The 20,585-nt window shown below is 38.0% G+C and overlaps 2 protein-coding genes across 2 annotated transcripts in view; both read left to right on the forward strand.

Annotated features, from left to right (window-relative positions):
• The first annotated feature begins 1,163 nt into the window (after positions 1-1,163).
• cmtm7 (CKLF-like MARVEL transmembrane domain containing 7) lies at positions 1,164-10,539 on the forward strand. Its single transcript, XM_042423165.1, has 5 exons — positions 1,164-1,424; positions 3,931-4,107; positions 6,481-6,579; positions 7,625-7,706; positions 9,366-10,539. The coding sequence occupies exons 1-5, from the start codon at positions 1,314-1,316 to the stop codon at positions 9,377-9,379; spliced, it is 483 nt and encodes a 160-aa protein (XP_042279099.1). The 5' UTR covers positions 1,164-1,313; the 3' UTR covers positions 9,380-10,539.
• The window catches only part of nek11 (NIMA-related kinase 11), a 92,167-nt gene continuing 82,119 nt past the window's right edge, over positions 10,538-20,585 (forward strand). The window contains exon 1 of the mRNA XM_042423580.1: positions 10,538-18,631. The gene's annotated coding sequence lies outside the window, so the exon portion shown is untranslated. The remainder of the gene's footprint in view (positions 18,632-20,585) is intronic.

Genomic DNA, 20,585 nt, shown 5'->3' on the forward strand with positions numbered 1-20,585 from the left:
ATGTGGTGGAAAGCTCTGAAAACACAAAGTCACTGGACCGTGAGCTGAGATTTTTTTTTTGTCAGGCTGCTTTTATGCTGCGTCTCTGCTGGAACAGTCTGTCCTGTGTGTTCAGTGTGTTCATGTGAAGAGAATCTCTCTGACAGCAGCTCTGTGTAGCATCACTGAGGACAATACCAACAATGCTCAACGTCGCTGTCGCTCTCTGGAAGCTTTCAGACTCAGCACTGCTGCTGCTGCTGCAGCTGCTGCAGTGTTTCCTGACAGAGACCACACCTCCTGCACACACACACACACACACACACACACACACACACACACACACACACACACACTCACACACACACACACACACACACACACACTAGTCAGCTGTGAAACTCTGAACCACAGCCAGACTTGGAGATACAGGATGTTCACTTCAAAACAAAGTCCAGAAAACGTGAAAAAAATAAGAAAAATATCTGTGCAGTTTTTTATTTGTAGGTTTGAAAACATGATGTGAGATTATGGAGGCTCGTCTCCGCCAGTAAAATAAAACAATAAAAAGGTCTGTGATAAAAAATGCTGATGGTGTGTCAATAATTTGAATTACTGAGTCAATGATGTAATAAAATGTCAAAAAACTATTTAAAATATGAGAAATTATGAGAAGAAAAGTCTATATTTGGACTTATTGAATCAAAATGTTGAGCTAAAAAGAAATTATGAGATAAAAACACAAAATTATGAGAAAATTCAAAATATTGATATAATGCATCAAAATTATGAGGTAAAAAAAATCAAAATAATGATGTAAAAAGTCAAAAAAAAAAATAATGAGGTTAAAAAAATCTAAACAATAATGTAAAAAGTCAAAATAATGAGGTAAAAAAATCTAAATTATGAGAAAAACAGAAAATTTTAAGAAAAAGTCTAAATATTGACATAAATCAAAATTATGAGATTAAAAAGTCAAAATTATGAGGTAAAAAATAAAAATTATGAGGTAATTATTATTAATTTTTACGTAAAAAGTTTAAATAATGAGGTAAAAAGAGTCAAAAACTTTATCCTCAAAGTTTTGACTTAGCTTTATGCTAACATGGACCATAATTTAGTATTTAATGATGACGTTTTAGATTTTAAAAAAAGAAAAAGATCTTTTTTTATTCGACGCTGCTCAGCAGGGCTTTTATTGTGAAGTCTTTCAGCGGAAGTGACAGGGGCGTTCACGCGGCCGTGCGGTGCTGTAACGTAGTCAGTCGACGGAAAATCTCTGCTGCAGTTTCTAACTTGTTCAAACATTAATCCAGCGTTTAACCTCCGGCAGCATGTCGCACACCGTCATCACCACCACCAGCAGCCGGGCTGTGGGCTCCGACGGCGGCCTCAACCCGGGATACACCCGCACCATGCCGGGGCTGCTCAAGGCGGGACAGATGGTGAGTCGGTCCAGCCCCGCACATCACTCACCGGGACGGATCACACCGACACACGCAGCTCACCTGAAACCACCTGGTTTCAGTCTGACGTTAAAATGAACTATAGTTTTAATAATTAACCTGTTTGATCATCTGACAGAAATCCCGCTGCTTCGATCTGTAGGAGAGTAAAACAGCTGATAAATATGATTAATCTGACTTTATTTAGTTGAACAGAGTGAAAAAAACACTATTAACATGACGTAAGAGTTGTTATTAACAAGTAATGCATGTTTTTATTACATTAAAACAAGATCATATTTAGGAAATAATAAAATATTCCAGGTGAATAATAGAGTGTGAAAGTTCATCTGCAACACTGATAAACACTTTATCACTATTTTACTTTGAGTTTCAATGAACTTTAAAGTTCATCACTGTGTTCATGTTCACTGATGATGTATTAATAGGCAGATATTTGAGTATAATGAGGTATATTATATATGTGACTGCAGCTGCCTGTAGCGTTCAGTGTTTATTGTCACTAAACACAATCAAAGTGTTGAATATTTCCTTCCTTGTTAAACTATTGCTGATTTAACAAAGTTTTTTAAATCCTGCTTTGTTTACTTCCATGTAGAGCTGCAACGGTCAATCGATCAGTTAGCAACTATTATATTAATCACCAACTATTATGATAATTAATCATTTTGAGTCATGAGGACGTACCGTAGGCTGTAAGACAAATATGGACGTAGTCGCCGTGACGTCACCTGTTGGTTTGTGGACCGCCACCCGAAGCCGCGAGTTTGGAGGTTTGACCGCCGCCATCTTTGACTTTTGGAGCCAGAAGTGACCATATTTGGACGAGAGGGCGGAGCTGACTCTAGCTGGGTTAGCACGGTGCATTTAAAGTCCATGGTTAACTTAATGCTAATGCTAATTTTCACTTGCGAAAAACAAAATAAACTTACCATTAAAAACTGAGCAGCTGACTCCGTAGACGGTCTTTTATCACTATACGCTATACTCTGTGAATCTACGTCATGGTTACGTTACGTAACCAACGTTGTCACCGTGGTAGCGACTTGTCAATCACAAGGTAGCCACGCCCCATAGCATAACCTGCTTTATCGTCTGTTTTACTCTATATGGGGCCATAATTTACAAAATGATCATCATGCTGCACTGAAACTAGTGATTTAAACCATAAACTCATTAGGAAAGTGTTCACTGGGGGTCATTTTCTCATAGACGTCCATACAATCAGACCTCTTCTTGCAGTGGAGTCGCCTCCTGCTGGCCAGTAGAGAGAATGCAGGTTGAAGTCACTTCCACTTTGGCTTCACTGTTCAGACCTGAAGCTTCCTGTTTGAGCTGCTTAGAGCAACTAGTGGCCAACAACACTTTATCACCTAAAATGTTGAACTATTCCTTTAACAAGTTCATTAATCTTTGATTATCTCCTGGATCAATGGTTTTGTCTATAAAACATCTCTGCTCGTATCAGACCATCAGCAGCTCAACCATGAGTCAGTCTTTCAGGGTTTTTAATTGCAGCAGTGGAAACACTAATGTCTAATTTATTTCCTTTAATGGATCTAAGAATAAACCAGTGCACTTCTAGCAGTGTTGACTGTATCTGAGCTCATGTTTCACATCAGAAAGTGAAGACTAAAAGAGTTTATTTTACCTCGCAGATGACTCGATAAACAGCAGCAGCTTCATTTATGATGGACTGACATCAACACGTCATCTCTGTTGGTGTTTTTTGTGAAGTAGAAACATGTTCTGGTCCAACAGGCTGAAGCTGAGTTTAGTAGATTTCATATCAGCAGCATCAGAGTTCAAACAGCTCGCTGGAACATCAATAACGTTCATATTCACCGCAGCAGATTTATGAAACATGATGTAAACGATGAAAGTCCAAACTTCAGCTTTCATCAGGGAGACAAATGTTTTAGCTGCTGTCATTAGATCACCGCAGGAAATATTACAAATCAATAAGCGAGACTGATTGATGAGTAATAATCGGATTAGATTCTGCTGCCAGAAATATTCACTAGAGCACCAAACGTGGATTCATCCGCCGCTGAAAATAGTCCCCAACAAATGCTCTGTGCAGTCAGCAGGTTTTACTTTTCTAGAGCTGCGATGATGAGTCGACACAAAATCAATAACCAACTGTTTTGTTAATTGATTAATCGTTTTTTAAGAAGAAAAAGTCCAAATTCTCTGATTCCAGCTTCTCAAATGTGAATATTTTCTGATTTCTTTAGTCTCTCTGGGAAACAATGATCAACATTTTCACTGTTTTCTGGACCAAACAACTAATTTATTAATTGAGACAATAATTGACAGATTAATCAATAATGAAAATCTGTGTGTGTAGGAACCAATGATCTCTAGAGTAGACAAGGAGGGAAAGTATTGAGAGACAGACGAACACGTTGTTGGTTTTCTGTTCATGAGATTTATTGATGATAATAATAATAATAATAATAATCTAGATTGTTCTTCCTCCCAGCTCGCCCTCCTCATCGCCTTCCTGTGCGTCCACTGTGCTCGCGGTTGGACCAGCTGGGCGGCCTTCCAGTACTTCGAGGTGGTGACGCTGTGGTTCCTCATCGCCCTCCTCATCTTCTTCCTCATGCACCTGTTCAGGCTGCAGGGGAGGATGCCCTGCATCAACTGGCCGCTGACGGTGAGCAGCAGGACGCCGCTTCCTCCCTGCAGCAGCGTCATCGACAGTCTACACACGTCTGACGGTTACCATGACATGTTCTACACACGTCTGACGGTTACCATGACGGTTACCATGACATGTTCTACACACGTCTGACGGTTACCATGACATGTTCTACACACGTCTGACTGACACCTTGACATGTTCTACACATGTCTGACGGTTACCATGACATGTTCTACACACGTCTGACGGTTACCATGACATGTTCTACACACGTCTGACGGTTACCATGACATGTTCTACACACGTCTGACGGTTACCATGACATGTTCTACACATGTCTGACGGTTACCATGACATGTTCTACACACGTCTGACGGTTACCATGACATGTTCTACACACGTCTGACGGTTACCATGACATGTTCTACACACGTCTGACTGACACCTTGACATGTTCTACACACGTCTGACGGTTACCATGACATGTTCTACACACGTCTGACTGACACCTTGACATGTTCTACACACATCTGACGGTCACCATGACATGTTCTACACACGTCTGACGGTTACCGTGACATGTTCTACACACGTCTGACGGTTACCGTGACATGTTCTACACACGTCTGACGGTTACCATGACATGTTCTACACACGTCTGACTGACACCTTGACATGTTCTACACACGTCTGACTGACACCTTGACATGTTCTACACACATCTGACGGTCACCATGACATGTTCTACACACGTCTGACGGTTACCGTGACATGTTCTACACACGTCTGACTGACACCTTGACATGTTCTACACACGTCTGACTGACACGATGACATGTTCTACACACGTCTGACTGACACCATGACATGTTCTACACATGTCTGACTGACACCATGACATGTTCTACACACGTCTGACTGACACCATGACATGTTCTACACACGTCTGACTGACACCTTGACATGTTCTACACACGTCTGACTGACACCTTGACATGTTCTACACACGTCTGACTGACACCATGACATGTTCTCTGACTGACACCATGACATGTTCTACACACGTCTGACTGACACCTTGACATGTTCTACACACGTCTGACTGTTACCATGACATGTTCTACACACGTCTGACTGACACCATGACATGTTCTACACACGTCTGACTGTTACCATGACATGTTCTACACACGTCTGACGGTCACCATGACATGTTCTACACACATCTGACTGACACCTTGACATGTTCTACACACATCTGACTGACACCATGACATGTTCTACACACGTCTGACGGTTACCATGACATGTTCTACACACGTCTGACTGACACCATGACATGTTCTACACACGTCTGACGGTCACCATGACATGTTCTACACACGTCTGACTGACACCATGACATGTTCTACACACGTCTGACGGTTACCATGACATGTTCTACACACGTCTGACTGACACCATGACATGTTCTACACACATCTGACGGTTACCATGACATGTTCTACACACGTCTGACTGACACCTTGACATGTTCTACACACATCTGACTGACACCATGACATGTTCTACACACGTCTGACGGTTACCATGACATGTTCTACACACGTCTGACTGACACCTTGACATGTTCTCTGACTGACATCTTGACAGGAACTCACAGCAACGCTTCACTTCACGCGTGTCAGACTGAAGGAAACTCTTCCACTTCCTTCTTCTTCTCACTTTATTAACAGCTTTTCAAATTAAAATAGTTTAGTTGTGTTAAAGCTGCAGAAGAGGAAGATTCTTTATAATTCATCACTTTATTAAAACACACACATATACATGAAATGTTGTTGAAGGTCGTGTTACATCAGTTTTTCATATATAACTTCCTGACTGATTAGTAAACAAGATGTTTCATCACAGTGATATAAAACTTCCTGTTTATGACTTTTTTACTGTAATGAATTGATCTGAACTAAATATTTCAGCTTAAAAATGACTTTGATCTGTTTGCAGCTGATTGATGATTAAATATAATGTTTGAATACTGTCGGAATAACATTTATATTTAATCAAGTTCAAGCTGCAATGATTAGTTTGATAATTAATTAATAACTTCACTTATTTTCAGTAAAAATAGCAAATATTTGATGGTTCAAAGTTCTCAAATGTGAGACTTTGTACATTTTCTTGATGTAACATTAGAACCAGACCGATATATCGTCCTGATATCAGCTTATTGCAGATGTATGATGCTAATAATGTTAATGAATCTATCGTTTCATCAACAGGAAATGAATCAGCATCTATCAGTTAATCAGTTCATTGATTATTGTTGCAGCTCGTCTTTTCTAGATAATATAACGAGTTTAAATCTTTTTTTTCTGCTGTTTTCAGGAGTTCTTTCATTACGCCGTCGGGACCGTCCTCATCTTCATCGCCTCCATCGTGGCCGCGGTGAAGAGCGGCGGAGTGTCGGCACTGGTGGCCGGATCGGTACGTACACACACACACACACACACACACACACACACACACACACCTGTAACATCACCTTTAACCAACTCAAATTCAAATTTAACTTTATTACTAAAAGATATGTTGAAGTTATGTGTTATTGTTTTATTGATCTCTTATTCTAAGTCGACTGAGAGAAGATCAGTCAGCAACTCTTTGGATAATTGAATAATTGTTTGTCATTTTTTAAACAAAAACACCAACAATTAGATTGTTCCAGTTTCTTAAATGTGAGAGTTTGGTGCTTTTTCTTCGTCTTAAATTATGGTTAATTGAATATTTTTGGGTTTTGGACTATGTGTCAGATGTTTATCTGATGTTTTATCGACCAAAATATTTATCGATTAATCAAGGAAATAATCTGCAGATGAATGGATTATGACAGTGATCGTCAGTTGCAGCCCGAACAGACTCTGCACTGTGCAAATGCTGGTTGATGAGTGTTATAAAAATAAACTTTATTATGATTTATAAAAAGACATCATCAGTCAGATATATCATCTTTTTTACTCCACACGTTCTTCTTCCTGATGCCTACATTACCCACAATGCACCCAGAGTTTGTGGAGTGCTACGGTAGTACCGGCTAATGTAGCCTGGAGCTGCTAAATGTTCCACTATGTTCACCAGCTAGTCTACAGCTAACTGTTAGCAGCTAGTGTTCAGTGGAAAACGACGTGTTCGTCACCAACACATTAAACACTGACACATCAGACTGAGGAGGAGAGAAATATTGATAAAAGCTGCTTTAAATAAACACTAAAGTCTCATTCGTCAGATTTCAGGCAGAGTGAGACCTCCGTCTGTGTCTGGCCGTCTGTCCTGCGTCTAATTAAACAGGAAGTCGGCCTGATGATGTCACATCAGCTATTTTACTGATTACATTGTTCGTCTGAGGAATTTGTTCCTACAAACCCCTCATATCTCCACATCAGGCCTTCATCACTTCCTCGTCTTCAGCGAGCGGAAATAATAAGTCTGAGTCTTTTAAAAGGTTTTTAATCGTCTGCTGTGTTGTTTTCAGGTGTTTGGCTTCATCGCGACGTTCCTGATGGCCGTTAGTTTGTGGACGTCTTACAGTGTTTCCTGTGGCTCTCATCAGACCGGTACGTTCAGTCCTGCATCTGCTCTTTTTATTTAATGTTTTGTTAACAGCGTTACATTCATGACGTACAGCATCAGTCTAATGAACCAGTGAAACTTTTGACTGTTGCTGCAGAACGTTAAACAAACGTTCATCAGGTTTCCTTCCAAATGTAGCGCAAATTTTAACCGATTTATTAGAAAATCATCAAAAGAAAATAAATGCTTTATATATATATATAATCCTCTGCTGTTATATGAAGACGGTTCATCAAGATAAACAGCAGCTGGCGCTAATTCTGCAGTCAGTGCCGTTAAACCGTCGTAGAAGAAGAGGAAACAACGAGATGACGTCATTTAAAAGAGTCAAACGATGGAAAACATGATGGAAATATGACGTTTCTGTTAGTTTCATGTATCGATGTGAGGAAGGTTACAGTCTCCTCATCATCGCTCCACACACGTCGGATGTTTTCAGCTCTTCAGTCACATGATTCATGATGTCATCATTTATCCACTCAGCTGCTGTTACCCTTCAGACAGGAAATACTTCATCAAAGATTGTCGAGGAAATTTTTTGCAATTTCACTCTGACAAAGAGGAAGAAGATAAAGATCTCTTCATCACGTGTGCAGACGAGCTCGGTGTCTGTGACGGAGGTTATTAATATAACGACGATATAAAACCAGCTGTCATGGAAGCTACAAAGCATTTCATCATCCTCAGAAGTAATTAAAACCTGAAACCTGCAGCTGCTGACGGGTTTTTCATACGTTCTGCATCCACTCACTTTATCTGCAGCTTCAGCCTTCGTTCCACTCAGAGACGAAGACACGAAGTTAAACATGATTACACGTAACTGTGTTCAAACGTGATAATAGTGTGTGCAATTTCCCTCCAGATATTTAAACTTTTTTTTCAAATTTTCAGCATTTCCACTCAAAGTTTTTTGTTTTTTTTCTTATATGGTCACATTGAGAATGCAAATAACAGATGGATGGAAACATATGTTTGATTTTTCAGCAGCACAACACAACAAAGAAATGTCAGAAGATGTTTTAAAGACGTTATAATAATCAGGATAAAGTAATAAAACCACTGGTGCAGAGCTCAGACTCTGTGCTGAAAGTAATCAGATTAATATCTGGCAGGCAATTAGACGAACCTGATTATCAGCTGCATGTCTCCTGTTATATATATGTAAACACACTCCCTGAGCACTTTATTAGGAACATCTAATGTCATCCAACACAACAGCTCTGCCATGAATTCTACATTTATGAAGCTTCTACAGTTTCAGTTTTTGTTGACGTCATCAGAAAGGTGATAAATCTACTTTATGTTAATTATTGAGGTCGTAGTGGGTGATGGCCGAGCTGTTGTATTGGATCGCAGGTGTTCAGTGGGATAAATAACATGTCTAAAGTCCAACAGAGACGCAGTGAAAGTCAGTCTCAGTGAGGAATGCTATCAATGCTAACTGCTAATCAGCCGTTAAAGGGGAATTACACCGACGTTTCTCCAACAGTGAACCAACTGTCTGTTTCATCCAAGAGATTATCAGACATGTGAGTCAGATTCACATGACAGAAATGATTTTTTTTTACTGCTGCAGAGAGAGAGAATAACGTTTCCTCCTTCCTCCCGTTCTTCATTTCCTCTCTCTGTCACCGTCCCTCCAGGTGCAGCAGTGTAAACAGCGACCCGTCATGAAAGGAACCAGATGGCTGTGTTGGTGGTTTGCTGTTTCCTGGTTAATTTTCTGCCTAGCGACCACCTGGATAATTTACGTGATTGGATTATAATTCACTCTGCAGAGGTAATGGAAGTGCTGATCCAGGACCAGCTGTCCTTTCCAACAATCTGAAACACAAAGGACAGCACTTACAGTATTACTCAGATTCCCAACTCTCATTTTTTTTTTTTTTTAATGTCTCATTGAATCCTGTCAAACCTCTGAAGTCACATGTTCATGTTAAAGGTGCTCAGTGTCACATTTTAACCATCAGTGTGTCAGTAACACATTAGTATTTCTATCCTGGTAGAATCATTATCAACCAATGACGCCGCAGTGCAAACAATCAGTCGCCTGGTTTAGTTGTCGAGACTACATTTCCCATAATTCCTGCTGCTTCCTGACCCTAAAAAGGAACAATATGTCGGTTTTTTTCCACCATTCCACCATCAGATGTAGAAAAGCGCCCTCTTCCTGTTTCGTGCCATAAAGTGAACCAACCTGAAATCTTGCAGGTGAAACTGGTCTGAGTGCAGCCACGCTGTCTCTGAGTCGCCTTGTCATTGCAGTTCCTCAGTGGTTTACAGCATCTAGCTTAATTTGCTTGATTCATTATAAGATTTCCCATCCATTCCAGCTGTTTTTTACTCTACTTTTAAAAAATTCCACTAGATCAGTAAAAGCACTCTGGACCACAGACGTATTAAACTCTTTTAATCACTTTTCTAAAAATGTCCAGCGAGGAAACAATGCACAGTATAGCCCTGTTAGCCTGCCATGCTAAAGTTTTTTGCTAGCACGCTAAATTATTAGTGTGCAAATATGCTAGCATGCACAGACTATTCCAGTGTGCTAACAAACATTAACAAGCGAATATGTCACAGAAAATGACTTGCATGCTAATGACTTTGTTAGCATGCTACAAAAATAATACTCAGGGGCTATGCATGCTTAGAATTTGTATGGAAGTTAAAACGTTAGCATGCAAAACATGCAAACAAACAAATCCACTTGCAAAAAAGTGCTGCAACTTTCTGTAATTTATGTCTGGTGATTTTCTACATTTATCTTCTTGTCAACTAATCTCATGTTTGGATCCAAATCAACAGTGAGCTGATCTACTAACAAGTATTGTGTGTGTATCTAAAGCCTGATATTCTTATTCCTCTGTTGTTGTCCAAAAACTATGAAAAAAACACGTCATGAGTCACATTTTTGGCTCAATCCCACACATACTTTCCTGCTGCCAGAAATACTCACAGCACCGAAAGTGGATTCATCCACCGCTAAAAATAGTCCCCAACAAATTAACTATTTCCTCCTACAATGGCCACATATTTTAGGAATTTACTGAACCTTTTTTTAAACATCAAACTCTATATTTGTGGGCTATTTTTAAAAGTCTTCAGTAGGAACCAGGAGCTGAAAGCCACAGACAGAGTAGAGAAAGAATAAAACATTGTTAGTTTGACTCTGCAGGAGATTTGTTGACAATAAGAAAAATAACTCCAGACAAATGTTAGAAAGAATGTGCCATTGATTTGTTATATTAATGGCAAAATGACCATTTTCCTTTTCGTAACATGAACTGAATGTTCCTTTCTCTGGGTGGGGCAGTAACTCCCATGATGCATCACATTAACTCTCCACAGGAAATCAATTTGCTGTTAATGTCAGCCATGGTTTCAGTATCAAAGGCAGCATTTATTACAGTTTCACTCCAACATGCTGTCCAGTTCCTCTAACAGACAGGACCCGTATAACTGTCCCTGGTGCTTTTTAAAAACAAACTGTTATAACCATTTGAACATGAATTCAGTCAGAGCTTTTCTTTCCATCCCGCACTCAGAAAGCACATCAGTTACACTTTAAAATGAAGCCAAAACAGAGAGCAGTGTTCAAATTAATTATCTAAAAAGATATTTATAATTCTATGGAGCCTGTCAGGAGTCTAAAGGCCATAAAAAAGGTACTGGTGTGGAAATCTGCATGCACAGATTAATAAACGACACAGATTTTAAAAAGTATACACAGATTAGATAAAATATATGCATGGCTTATTAATAAAACTGTAGTTTTATTAATCCATGCTTATGGTTTAAAATATAAGTACGCATTAAAATATGTTTATATTAATGAAACATACACATGGATTAATAAAATGTAGTTATGGAATAATAAAACATACACACAGATTAATAAAGTGTATGCATGGATTAATAAAATATATGCCTGTATTAATAAATATATGTACAGATAAAAAAAAATTACACAATAAATTACTAAAACTAAACGTACATACAAGTTAAAAAAAAACTTGCACACGGATTCATATAAGTGTGAACAGATGAATAAAATTTACACACATATTCAATTACATGTATGCATGAATCAGTAAAACAAATGTGCAGATAAAGTTGTGTTTGCAATTAATTTACACAAAAATAATGTACTCATGTAGACACGCAGTTTAATAAAATGTACACGTGGATTATTTAAACGTATGGACAGATTAATAAACTGAGGTTTAAAGACAATTATGAAGTAAAACTTCTGGAATATACATCTAGCATTCACAATGAAAGCAGGAAATTATATTTCTTTTAAGAAAGTATTGTATTTCAGCATTTATACCGACTATATGAAAGCACAGACTAATAACTGGTGTCAGAAAAATGGTGAAAATACTGCAAATATCCTGAATGCTGCTCTTAAAGACTGAAAACAAGTCACAGCATGTTAACCGTTATTCAAAACCGTCACTGTTAAAGCACAAGATATATCCCAGAATACCTCTCCTGGCCTGTACTCCTGCATGTCGCAGTATTCTCACGATTTCTCTGACTTTAATTATTAATCTGTCCTTTTTTTTTAGTAGGTAAGATTTATTTACAAGTTATGCTACCCTTAAAATGATCAAACCAACGCAGCCCTTTTATCCTGATTTTGGCCTCACGGTTTATTAATCGTTGTGCACAGATTTCCACATTAATGTTTTTTCTACCTTGTGACGCGGCTCCATAGTTTTCAGAGTATTTGTGCCATTGAACAGAAGTCTTCTTGAAGTACACCGGTCGATAACGGTGAAAATACAGTTTTTAGTTCTACAAACATTTCTGACGGAAACATTTGAGAGAAATTCAAGTTTTCTGCCACAAACCGGAAAAGGACATTTCGTTAGCTACGTTAGCTACGTTAGCTTGAGCACGATCGTTCTTACCAACCAAAATTCTCTGATATACAGTGCAGATGTGATACTTGATATTTGGTAAAGATACCAAATGCATTTCTTTGAAAAATATAAACGGGTTGTTTCTACCCTTTACTCTCTCAAGCTGCTGTAAAACAACTTTGAACAAAATACAGTCAGATCAAGATTACGAATCACCAGACGTGCCGACTGTCAGCACTTGTAAGTTTTTTAATTCTGACACATTTTGCTTGGTTCCCCCCAAAAAAGTGTCTGGTCAGTCATGTAATCTTGTTTACTCCCTAAAGATAGTTAGGTAGCAAAGATAGTTAGCTAGTTAGCTCATTAACAAAATAGGGTTATATGAAGTAAAACAACTTGAAACCACTGGAATTCACTCTGTAGTTAAATTAGTTGAAATTATTTCTGCAGCTAACACTTTATATTAGAGGTAAATTAAATGTGACAGAGGATGCTAGTTTGTCAGGGGAGAAACAATCAGGTAGAGACAAACTCTAAATTCAAGCTAGCCATGCTAACCTTCAGTCAGTAAGTTAGCTAGCTTACTGACCTTTTAACACCATGAACGTCGTGTTGATTAATGAATATTAGTGCCATTCATATTTATATTTGACCAGCGTTCCTTTTTTCCAGTTATCAAACCTTTGCAAAGTTCTGTAAAAACTGTTTCTTTGGCTCTGCTCATTGATGTTTAACTCAATCAGTCAAATGATTTCTGCCTCTGAGAAATGTTTGTCAAACTAAAACTTGTTTAATTCTGATTGCTGGCAGAAGCTTAATGAAAATTGGTGCGGTCTGTGATTTAATGGGAAACTTCTGCCTGCCATTTCCTGTTACAAATCTCTAGATGATGTGAAACTGAACCCTGCTTTCAGTCAGTGATGTTAATCTCCAGATAACTGCCTTACTGTTGATCAGATGCCAAAAATCTTTGTGTGACGCTTCAGATTTTGCACTTAATGTGTCTTTACATTTCCTGTAATGTAAAGCTGCACAGCGACAGAATGAAGGATTCATATCTAAGTGGATTAAAATCTAATGAAGAATGCAGACTCTGGCCATGTAGAAGTTATGTTTACTGGAGAAATTATAATGGATTTAAATACAGATTATAATCTAACTTCTGGTGCATCCCTTGAGACCCCTACACACCCTGTGATAGCAGCGGCTAACAGGTTCATTGCAAGTCGCACTGTGAGATGGATCTAAAATAAGCGTGTCACACCACAATGAAATGGACCCACGGAAAACTGAAGCCAATGTGCATAAATGATTTTTAAAGAAATATTTTTTTAGAAGTCGTAATCCAAAAGAGACCAGAGGGCAGAACTTCAAAAGAACACGTAGTTCATTTGAACGTAGATGATGTAACCTGATCCTAAACAATGCTGACGTTGTCACGCTGTCTTGCTAACAAGCTAACGTTACCGTAAGGCAGCCGCAGGTTAAATATCAGCAACAGCCGTAACTTTATCCACCATTTTCTCACGCATTAACCCAGAGGGTTTGGTTTCATGACTCCATATTTACAACAACAGGCTTGTTTACTGGGAGGCTGATGTGTATTCTATGAATGCCCCCTCTAGGACCTGGTTAGACTGGATTTAATTTAGACATGACCTGATTTGGGTCCCATATCGTGGACCACATATGTGACCTCAAACCTTTGGGGGAGAAATACAAATGTTTGTTTTTTTGAACTTGTTATCCGGTGGTTCGTATCTTCCAAGGTGTTTTCGTGATTGCTTGGGTGGTTACGGTCCGCCGGGGATGAAAACGTTTTTATCCGGTGGTGAAACCAACGTTTAAATCCAGTATTTCCAGAGTGGATGTAGCGCACAGCTACGAGGAGAACAGTGGAGCCATGTTTGTAGTTCTGTTCCTGAAAATCTGGGCACCGTTTGTGGAAATACTGGATTTAAATGTTGGTTTTATCCCAAGAAAAATGTTGCCTTATAACAGGTAAGAAAATAACGTTTGTATCTTCCCCAGAAGGTTTGTGCTGAGAAACCTGTGTGACTGAATCGCGGTTTGTACCATTTGGTCTTAAATTTCTAACACAAAGCTCTAAATTAACAGCGACGGTCAGTGAACGTATCTCACAGTGCGATCTCGAACAACCGTTTTGGACTGATGACCAAAACATTTCTCCACATTTCTCTCACGATTGCCAACTTTTGTCTTTGACAGCCGTAAAAAAATCACACAGTGTGTCGGTGTCTTCATGGTGTTGTAGTCACAATAATTCAACTGCTGTTATGTTATGTAAAGTAATATATTGCTGCATTTCACTTTCTGATATTGTTTTTAATTTTCCATGATGGTCCAAGATGATCACATGCTGTGTATTTGCTGCTTCACTGTACTGTATTTTTATTTTGAGTCTGGACCAGTTTAACATATTGAAGCTTTATTTCCATTAAAGATGCACTGATAAAACTTCTTAAACGCCGATACCATGTCAGACGACTTAAATGAACCCATCTGATGTTAACGAATATCAGGATTTGAAGCACTGGACACAAATAATTGAGATATTTGAGATTTAGTCAGCGTGCTTTGATTTAGTTTCAAGGTTTTCTATTTCAATATTGTTGAACTTTTGATATAAATGCCATGTTTTTCCATCAAAATCTGCCTAGTGTCCAAATGTTGGTATCGATTTTGGATATTTTTTTTTTTTTATTGGTGCATCCTTTACTTTTTGAACCTAAAGCTGGGTTGTATATTGCTGCCTGGAAGTTTTGCACGGACCCTGAATGAATTTTTTGTTGTTGTTGAACAGAATCTGTCGGTCTGACCCCTTTTTAGGTGTCGATTTCCAGAAAGAGATTTAAAGTTGCTGCAACTGTTAAGGGTTCAGTGTGCTTGAATAACTCGGTCATATGAAGTGTTGTCTGAACACATTGTTCCGAATGTCCAAACTGGAAGGCAGGATGAAGAACCTGCTGTTGTATCTAAAGTTGTGGTCTTCGCAGGTTTCAGACACTGTTTACAATCCAACAAGAACCTGGTTTGAAGCACACTGACCCCTTGAACCGCTAACATCATCTTCATTCTGGCTCCGGGCCAAACAAAACCAGACTGTTTACATTATTTATTTGAGCACGTATGTATTTTCTGATGCTAATGATTCTATTCTCACTGATGCTAAGTGACCTGATGTATAATATAAGGCTTTGTGTCCACTGGGAGATTTGCTGGTGATTGATCTTTTAGTTTTATAGCCTTTATTCAGGACCTTCATACGACGGATCACCGTCCCGGTCGGACGTTTCAGTCAGTCAGGAGATCGTAAAGTTAGTTTTGGAAGATTGAAAATACAAACTGAGCAGGAAGTCTGCAAAACTTTATTGAACAATGCAGAAGAAGAGAATATCAGATGAAAGCCTGCATGTGCAAAACAGCTCTAGAATTATTAAAAAACAAATATTGTGTCTAAAAATACAGTATAAAAATAGTTCAAAGTAATTTATAAGAACAAATTGACAAAATATCAAATGTGCTTCACAATTTAACAAGTTGAAGCAGTAAAAAACAAAACAAGAGTAATATTGTTTCTCACGAGAAGTAGAAATATCTATTACAAATGAGGCTAACTATTAATAGCTAGCTTACATTGTAATGGTCTTTCTTGTTAACTAAGAAACCTGATTTACTATTTTCTATTAAAATCAATACACACACTGTAAAATCAAAGACGGAGCAGCATTTCGTTCGTAATTTCAGACCTTTCCCAGTCGAGGTAATTCCTGTTTCTGACACTTTACAGCCTCCTGACGTAGTTTTTTTTTAAAGTGTCTTTTAATGATTAATTGATAATGATTGGCCACCTTGTTTGTATTTTCAATGTTCTTCCTGTAAGACATTTTACAAACTCCTGAGTGAGTGAAACGTCCGGACTTGGTGAGATTCTCAGGTGGTTTGTGGTGTTACGGTGCTTGATGAGCTAAAACATGAAAAAAACAACAGTATGGTCCTTTAAACAGGACGAGCCCAGTGGATTCTGACACCCTGATAGTTTTGATTATTTAAGGCTTCCTCCAAAGTGCCTTCTTGTAACGATGGTGTATAAAGGGACCCGTTAGCCTGCTAGCTGCAAGCTAACGGGCCAACATGAAGAGGTTTGTGCTGGTGGGGTGGAGAAATGAAGTGATTTTATTATATTTTAGAAGAAAAGATGTCCACAGTCTTATAAGTCACATCACAAAGAGCTCACATGACTTGTGTTGTTTTTCTACATTTTTTTAAAAGTGTGTTTAAACTACAAGTTGTGATTTGTTGCATGTTGTAAATTAAAGGCTCATTGCACCATTCCTATCTCACGCTAATTTCAAGTATGTGCTGAATGCAACTAATGCTAAAAACATCTCATCTCATTTTTTTTTTAATCCATGGAGATGTGAACAAAAAATAAGTATTACTAATAAAGATACTGAACGTAACACAAACAAATATTAGACATAAAAAGTTCAGGCAACTTATTTGCATTAATGATCCTGCTGCCCAGAATTATAAGATCATATAAACAATTGATGCTGTGCAGCAAACTTAACTGAAAGTTGTTAACGTTGTAAATTATTAAGGTATTACACATGATACAATTAATGCATATTTTAAAACATTAAATTAATGGACTCATCTCTACTTTTTAATTTCCTTTAATAAAAAAATAACGCCTGTTTTTGAAAATTTCACACTGAAACCATTTAGATCCAAAAGAACATTTTTATACATTTAGATAAAATGTTGACACTCTGACATCTGTAACTATTCTGGTTTCTGGCCATTTCGCCATTTATACACATGATTTGCTGCTCAATGCTGAACTCTGAATGGTTATTTTATTGTAATAAAGAAGTTATAGGTAAGCTTCTCATCTTATATTTTGTACATTCTGAAAGAGGATCTTAATTGTATCAAAGCTTTACATCTTCCAACAAGCGATAAGAAAATCTTTCTTATTTTCTGATGCTAATGATGCTGTTTTCACTGATGCTAAGTGACCGGAGATCTTTAGTTTGATAGCTAATTAGACTTTATTATTATTAATCACCGTCCTGGTCGGACATTTCAGTCATTCGGGAGTTCAAAAACTTAGTTGCAGTTGGTTGAAAATACAAAGTATTGGGAGCTCCTTCAATCTAATTGTAGTAATAATAATAATAATAATAATAATGATAATAATGTTTATTTGTATAGCACAAAACCAGCATTACAAAGCGCTTCACAACGAACACATAAAACACAATAAAATACAGTCACATGTGAATAAACAGGCAGAGATAAAATGTAAAAACAATGAGTGAATTAAAACTTGAAATAGAGCAATGCAAGACTTAAATATAACATCAAGAATAAAATATAATGTAACACAATAGTTAAAAGTAAAACTAAACATAAAAATAAAAGAATGATAAAGCCTTTTGATAAAAATAAGAAGATACTTTAAGCTCGCCCTTACATGTCTCTCAACTTTTCAGAAATTATTTCTTCCTGTTTAAAAAGTTTAACTTTAGAGTGAAGTAACCCAGCTGAGTAGGTCACTGTGGGTTAGTTTCTGGGTCACTACTGATCAAATAGATTCAACTTTACCTGAAATGAATTTTAATATTTCTTTAAAAAAACACATTTTTAACTCATGAGGACCAAAGTTTAATCAACAGCATACAAGAAGAACTCACAATCAACTGCAGATTTACATACATTAAAAAAAGTAGAGGTCCTATGATTGATCCCTGTGGAACACCGCATGCCACCACTCCTGCATCTGATAAGGTAATATTTCTATATACATACTGAATATGAGGTATTTTAAAAAAAGTATAAAAAATATCCCTTTTATAAGAGACAAATCCAACTGTAGTAGTTACTGACTGTGTTTCTACCATCACAGATGTTTTAACCACAGAAGAAGAACAGCGAGAGTCGAGCAGCGTTTTGTGGCCTCTGATGGTCGGAGTGGAAATCCTCAACCTTCACAGCTGAAGTGCATTTATCAGGTAATTCACATCTTGTTCAAGCAAAATCTTCAAAATGTTGCTTTTTAAATTTAATGTAACAACTCCAGTGTATGGAAGTTAATGAAAGGAGGAACTGAGTTTGATCTACTTTGTTGTTTGTGTTGCATTTTGAGTCAAACTTTCTTTCAGGCGCCTTCCAAGACTACTGGACTGTAAACAGGTTTATGGGTCCAGTATTTGACTACATGGTCTCTTACAGGGATATTTCCTGGATGCGTATATTTAGTTTCCAGTTGGTGGACTCTTAACTGAAGATTCTGTGTGTTATTTTCAGTCATGAGAACAAACAGTGTGGCAGCAGCTGATGGAAACAAACAGCAGCAGTTTACACTGAGCGCTGATGTACAGAGCCGAGAGTCTTTTCATCTCAGCTATAGGAGGCGGGGGGGGGGGGGGCAGCACTACACTGCAGATACTATATGTAACTCTTCACATGACGTCCTGACCTGAACAACAAGATATATGTTCAGAGGAGCTTCTCTGAAATGTGGATATATATGTTTATACAGTTTTAAGTGGTTAAAAGAAGTCGCACAAAACTTTACTTTTAATAATCTGATAATCAACCAAATCACTAGAAAAAATGTCAATATTAGAAACCACAGATTATGTTCAGTCATCCTGTGATGATTCAACACTACCTTTGTGTTTTAACGAGGTTGGACTATGACAGTCACTGAAGACGGCATCAGAACAAGTTGTGTGTGTGTAAATGTGAACTTCAAGAGTACTGAACTGAACAAGGTGGCAAAAAACACTAAAGAATCAGAGTCATAACTGATCATTTTTAAAATTCATCAAAATAATCAAGCTCTGAGGTGACTGCAGCGTTTTTGTTCCACTGGAGAGCAACTCTTTGTTTTAGGGAAGCAAACATGTTGCTGTGCTTTTTTTTTTAGTGAAGAAGAAACACATCCGCTTCCTGTCATTAACCACTATTAACTTCTGCTTTTTCTCAATATCAGCACATGACCACTGCAGTACAGTTAAACTGTACTCCACTCTAAAATGTGTTTTTCTTCTTGTGCTTTCAGTCGGATGTTTGAGCTTCTCTGTGCAGAGTTTCAGAGTTAAAGTAGCGGCTCTACCAGGATCATTTGCAGCCAGTCGTGGTTCAAATATTCAAAAACAACAGACAAAACAACACTTTTTTACACATATTCACAGATGTTTTTTATGCACAAATTAAATATGCTCACAGAGGAACCTTTGAGAACTTTTTATTTCCACTCAGGTTTTTTATGCACAAATTGAAAACGTCTATAAAAATAGGTTAATGATAATGTTAGCATGTTGATGTTTAGCAGGTATAATGTTTAGCATAGCCTGTTAGCATGCTAACATTGGCTGATGGGAATGTCGTTAGTTTAGAAGATATTTGATCATAAATCAAATGATCCATGAACGTCTGAACGACAGTTTGTTTTCTATCAAGTAGATGTTGAGATGTTTCACTTTGACCCGCTGGAGGAAAAGTCAGAGGATCACCAATGAATCAAGAGACTTTTAATATCTGCTGGAATTTTCATGACATTTAGGTTTTTCTGTCATCATACTGGTTCCCTGCAGGCAGTAATCCAGTCTGAATAGAGATTTACTGTTTATACATATTTGATAGATAATGAGGTAATAACGGTTGTGACTTTGCTCTGATGAGTGCTGTTGACTTCAAAATAAAGTTAATCTGAGCTCTACTGTGAACGCAGCAGCTCTGCAGGCTGGTGTGGAAACACTCTGCATAGACGGGAGAGTGTGAGTTGAGTGTTTGTTTGGCTGAAGGAGGGAGTGTATGATGGGAAGTCTGAGTCACAGCGGCCTGTCGTCCCCCTGGAGGCCGCTTCATTTCCTGAAGTCAGCAGCTGCTGCTGAAGGTTCGCTGCTCCCACAAACATGAGCAGAAGCTTTTTACCTCCAATCACAAACCTTCAACCTG

The sequence above is a fragment of the Thunnus maccoyii genome, chromosome 10 (assembly GCF_910596095.1).
Source record: "Thunnus maccoyii chromosome 10, fThuMac1.1, whole genome shotgun sequence".
NCBI classification, from domain to species: domain Eukaryota; kingdom Metazoa; phylum Chordata; class Actinopteri; order Scombriformes; family Scombridae; genus Thunnus; species Thunnus maccoyii.